The sequence below is a fragment of the Epinephelus fuscoguttatus genome, linkage group LG1, assembly GCF_011397635.1.
Source record: "Epinephelus fuscoguttatus linkage group LG1, E.fuscoguttatus.final_Chr_v1".
NCBI lineage: Eukaryota > Metazoa > Chordata > Actinopteri > Perciformes > Serranidae > Epinephelus > Epinephelus fuscoguttatus.
Window position 1 is genome coordinate 43,697,455 of NC_064752.1, and position 6,000 is coordinate 43,703,454.

At 41.5% G+C, this 6,000-nt stretch overlaps 1 protein-coding gene across 5 annotated transcripts in view; it reads left to right on the forward strand.

The window, feature by feature from the left end:
* Positions 1-3,665, forward strand: part of LOC125891994 (semaphorin-3F-like) — an 85,698-nt gene extending 82,033 nt beyond the window's left edge. For all 5 annotated transcript variants that reach the window (XM_049581692.1, XM_049581682.1, XM_049581709.1 and 2 more), the window contains one exon: positions 504-3,665. In XM_049581692.1, the coding sequence (XP_049437649.1) occupies positions 504-956 (453 nt within the window). In that variant the 3' untranslated portion in view covers positions 957-3,665. The remainder of the gene's footprint in view (positions 1-503) is intronic.
* The last annotated feature ends 2,335 nt before the right edge of the window (positions 3,666-6,000 follow it).

The window sequence follows — 6,000 nt, forward strand, 5'->3', positions numbered from 1 at the left end:
TGTGCCCACCCTCTGGTCTCCCCTACAGTCCAGTGAATAAGCAGCTTAATGTTGACCCACAAAACCCATTTAGCACGGTCAACTGTGTTACTGCTGTCAGCTCTTTTAACAGCATTAGCAGCACCAGAAGGGTTAGTGGTGCTAAAAATGCTTATTAAGGAGTTTTGTGGCTTAAAGTGAAGCTGCTTACTCACCGGTGCCACCTGGGGGGAGACAGGAGGATGCCCAGTATGTTTCCGCAGCAAAGCTGTCCCTGTGGGATGGTATTACCAGCTGTAACTGCCCAATGAGTGGTGCCGCTAGCTAGCTCCCATCCAACCTGGTTGGTGCGCAGTGCAGAGCGGCCAAGGCTAGCTAAACAGTAGAGACCAAATGTTTTCACATGATAACGCAGCTAGCCAGAAAATGAAATAAGGGCAAGAGATTAACTGATTTACTGTGGGTGCATCATTAAAATATTCAGTTATATATCACAGGTTTTTATGAGCTGTTTTTCTCTGCAGATGCGTTCTGATGGTCGGATTTTGAAGACAGAACAAGGTCTACTCCTGCGATCTCTGCAGCCCTCTGACTCCGGTATGTACCAATGTACGGCCACGGAGAAGAACTTCAAACACACGCTGGTCAAGTTGCAGTTGGTGGTGCTGTCAAGCCGCGCTGTCAACAACGTGCTGGTGGAGGGTGGCGGAGGGCTGACGCCGTCCTCTCTCCACTCCAGCAGCACCCAGTGGACCCCCAGCGCAGGCCAGTACAAAGACCTGCTGACCATCTTGAGCCAGCCAGAGATGAGCCTCATCAATCAGTACTGCCAGGACTACTGGCAGTTCGGAGACCCACTGCTGGGTGCCCTCAAGGCCAAAGACCTGAAGGAGCTCAAGGAGCAGAAGAAGCCCCGCAACCGCCGGCATCATGGGGAAGGGGATGAGAACGAGGAGCAGGAAGACATAGAGACATGAGGAGCCCAGCTTTGTGTCTGAAACACCCTCAACCACCCTTCCCCCCACCCTGTGAAAACTGGGAGAGACTCATTGAGAGTAGCAAACGTGAAAAAAAATCCACAAACCGAAAAAAGGCAAACTGAGAAAAAAAAGGCTTACAAACAAAACCCCACATACATCCTCTCAAACAGTAAGATATATGATACACAGTATTTATTGTAGGTTGTATATAGTATCATTCTGTGGATTTCTTTGTACTTATAGAAAAAACATGCTCTTTGTGTATAGGTACCTTTGGGGCAAATATTATTGTTATTATTGATGTTGTTAATTTTATTGTTGCTGTTACTGTCATTACAAAACTCATCTGTCAGCATCATATGACCTCGGCGACTGTTTGGAATGTGTTATCAGGCATGTAAGCTGTTAGCGAGCTGTGAGAAGTTTTGATGGGGAAATGAGTTGTCGATAAGGGGTGATGGGATCTCTGTTGTTTCTTGCTTGTTTTGACTCGATGCCAGGACTCTTTTCTTTGGACACTCCAGGAACGCCTGTGATGCAACCCCTTCATGGCTGCATGCGGACAGAGACTTAATATTGCAAAGGGACCATCGACACATGGTCCCAGTTATCATGGGGAAACGATCCTTTCTCCGTGGGAACCCAAGACGACTCCAAATATTCTCACTGGTGTAATTGGGCCTTTTGGTAGGAAACTGGTGCTTGCCCCCCTTCTGTTTCCTCCTTGGTTGGAGGATTGATTGTGAAATGATGCATCATCTTTGCTACTTTTCAGCCCAGATACGTATTAGAACTATTTCAATCTCAACTGTACTCTACTTTGAGTCACTCGCAGCTTCTTTTGGCAAGTTTCAGAAAGATTCATAGATAAAAGAAGCAAGCATCAGATCACTTTTTATTGAAGGTCTAGTGTGTAGGATACAGTGGCAGCCAACTGAAACTTCTACCATTTTCCAAAGGTGAACTATTAACTCCAAAATGAACAGACCAAGTGATTTAAAGTGCTAAAAACACTGAATAAAGCAGTTTCACATAAAAAAAAAAAAAAAAAAGTTTTTATATCTCTGCGGCTGATGTGAAAACGTACATGGCCCTATCTAGAGCCAGTGTTTGGTTTGTCCATTCTGGGCTACTTTAGAAACAATATGGCAGACTCCTTGGAAGAGGGTCTGCTTTGTACGTAGATATAAATGGCTCATTCTAAGGTAACAAAAAACCCCAACAAATCTTAGTTTTGAGTATACACAAATGAAAACATGGTTACGAATATAATATTCTATTTCTGCCAACATGTGCCCCTAAATCCTACACACTGAACCTATAAATCTATTAATGGTTCATCTTTTGAAATGAGACTGAGGTGCAATAAAGGGTCAAAGTTTGCACAAAGGGCATTATTCTTTTACTTTCAGGGGACATTGGCTGGGGCCAAATGCAACAAGCACACTCGGGCAAGTTATAGTTGACTTCTGTTTAAAAAAAAGAGGGAAAAAAAAACCCACCAAAAAAAAAAAAAACACAACAAAACAAATCCATCTCGAGCTGAAAGAGGTGTCCAGATCAGGCAGCACTCGAGACATAATTTCTTCTTTCTTCTTTTGACATTCATATGTGGTAAAAAAAAAATTGCCCATATACACAACAGAGCATTGTAACAATGTTGTGACACTAACCAAAATATTGGGAAGCTGGCTTTCATTGTGTGCATGAACCTGTATTTGTACTGTAATTCTGATAAGATACTGTGTGGTCATTTCTTTTCTGTTTTTCATCTCTAGGGGTGTACAGTATGGTCTCTGAGGGACATTCTCAGTAACAGGAAAATGGGGAAAACAAATGCTTTAAAGATTTCAATTATACCCTGTATAAAACATGATGCATCTTTTCATTGACATTAATATAGATTGTGTCAGAGCATCAAGTGAAACAATCTCACATATGCGTTTGGATAGCACAAAATTAGGGGAAATATCATACAATGGCATATTAATGATGTAAACAAAGGCAGTTTGAGTCAGAAAACATGAGTAATAGTTCTATTGATTAGAATGTTTACACTCTATTAAAAACACAAGTACATCAGTGAAAGTAATTTTCATGAATAAGAATATATGATCTTAAACATCCGGAACAATTCATTTTCCCCTCATGCTGACATTTCAAGGCTTTTAAAACACATTGTCTAGCTTGTATTCAGGCTGTCTTGAATGCCTCTGGGAAGATGCATCCATAATTCATACAGAGGTATCTGTATCCGCTCCTCAATTTGGGATGTCTGTCTGCATTCCCAGAATCAATCACAGCCTCTGATTGTCTCTTCCAAACGAGGCCAGGGGTTATACAGCAAAAAATTTAAAAAAATTAAAAAATGCAAAGAAAGGTTGTACAATTTGTTGGTATTTTTAAAAACGTGTCTGTAGTTTTTGAGTGTTTTTTTGTTTGTTTTGTATTTTTGCATCATCAGACCTTTATGGAAAAAAAAGAAAAAAAAACTACATGCACAAAGGTGATGTTATTGTAATGACTTGTGTAAATTACTCTATCTTCCCTTTCCATTGTTGTTGCTGACTAATAAATTAAAGCTCTATATTTTATAAGAATGGAATGCTCCCCCCCTTCATTGTGATTGGCTTGATACTGGATGTTTTCCATGTTCTGCCCAGAACCCTCTGGATCCTTGGAATAAAGTTGTACCTGTTAAAGAGATATGTATGCACATTTGTATAAGAAACACACATTGTATTGGTGTTTGTAATGAAGCTGTTGGAAGGTAAAACATCTTCAATGAGATTAGCTCTCTCTTTCTATCAGTGTCTTGTGGACCTAGTAGGTATTGATTATGCAAGCTCCTAATCCCCATCAGTTAATATGTTCAGATGAGGCTTGGTTAGTACTTAAAGGTTCATTTACTCAGATTAAGTATTCAATAGTGCTAGATGATCAGAATATACCTGTGGGAGATAGATAGGGTTGTAAATCAATAATAATTCCTCAACAAGTTTACTAGAGGCAGACTTTGAGGCTTTGAGAAATCACTCCAAACACACCATCTCCCACTTTTAACTGCCCAGTGATCAAGCACTACAACAAGCCATTAACAAAACAAAGTTTATTTTGAAATTTTAATTTATTTCTCTCCAGTACAGGGAATTTAAACTGAGTCAAATGCCACTCAATAGGCTGTTTTCATGGAGGACATTTTGACTTAAACCATGGTCTTGGTGAATTTTGAAAAATACATCAATGAATTCAAAATAAAAATAAGTGTAGAAAAAGTTTTTTCAGGTTAAATATAATTATGATTCACTCTGGCAGTTCATTTGAATAAATTAAATTACTAAATTACTTTCAGTTGCATGTTTTATATTTTCAGATTCAGATCTTATGTTTTACCTTTTTAAATCTTTTTTCACTTTCAGAACTTTTCTTTTCAGTTTCAGACTTTTGGCCCTGATCTAGCGTGGGGGCGTGGCATCAACTGAGAAGGGTGTGGAATCATGACAGACAGCTTAACAACAAGGCTAGGGACCGTCCCCTATCACGCTGCCTTCAGGGAACGTAGGAACTAAAATAATTCAACTCAACACTTTATGTAGGGTACACCACGTGATTGGCAGTGAAAAAACTGATGTCAGTGACAAACATCCATTTGCCCGGCATGCACGAATTTCCTGCATGGCTCAATCTGTTTTAATTTCCATTGTAAGGCTAAGGCTGTTAATATGTCACTTTATTAAGTTCTAATATTCTTCGTGGTACGTTTATCCGAATATCGCCTTTTTTGAAATTTACTCCGACGTTTTCGGTGATATGTGCTATTTAAGACAGCACTGAGGACCAATTGCAGAAGCGGAGCGATAAAGTATGCCAGATTGTGCACTTCAACAGCCACACTTTAAGTTCTGAAATTTCCGATTTCTACGTAGCACTATGAACGCAGCGCAGTGTCCGCTCGCAATGATGGCGTCCGGTTCAGCAGGCCCACCTGCTGGAGCCAGCACACAGGTGAGAAATGTTCAAAATGAGAGGTCGTTTTGTGACAACATACAATGTTTCTGACGTCTTTAAGTGGTGAATTGGCAAAGCTGGAAGTTAAGCATAGGGCTAACGTTAGCATGGAGTAGCTCAACGATATTTAGCAGACAGTAGTAGGTAGCCTACTGCGTGAAAAACACAGGTAATAAATAAACTGAATAAGGGTAGTGCTGTTTTGGCTGTGGGAATGCATGGGGTTCTGAAAAAAACTGCAGTAGCCTGTGGTGGAAAAGGTTGATCCACGCTACAATATGAATGTGGTCTGATGCTCAGCTAGTGTTTGTGAACTGTACTCCTTTCAGCAGTGGTCCCCAACCTTGGGTCAGGACCTCAAATGGGGTTGCCAGATACTTAAAGGAGCTATATGTAAGAAATCTAAAGCAAATAGTCGTAAAATCATCCTAATATGTCACAGAGACTAAGGAATAATGTTCATATAACATACTGATCTCACCGACAACAATAGTACAGCCAGAATATTCGCATCTAAAAAACATTTTTACAGTCTGCAAATCATGTTTATGTTTTGAATTTGTTTTGGCCTGTTGCGCCACCCACCACCGTCTACCAGTCACACAGTCAGTAGAGTCTCAGCATCAGTTACAGTTACGACTGAGCTACAGCAGCATGGCAAGCAACATTAGCAGTTTCTCCTCCTCAGCTGTATCCCGGCAGCAGCATTAGCAGTGTCCCGGTACATAGCATTAGCAGTTTCTCCTCCTCAGCTGTATCCCGGCAGCAGCATTAGCAGTGTCCCGGTACATAGCATTAGCAGTTTCTCCTCCTCAGCTGTATCCCGGCAGCAGCGTTAGCAGCAGAGAAGCCGGACTTGCTCGAACGGTCCGCTGGAAAACCGAAGATCAAGGACACGGCGACGCAGCCCTGCCACGGCAGCCGCCCGTGGGTAAACAAATCAGTCTCCAGCGTGCCACTGTCCAGCAACCTCGAATCTGTAGGGGAGGGGGGGCGGACACGACGCGCGGCAGTATTTTGAATTTGAGTGCAG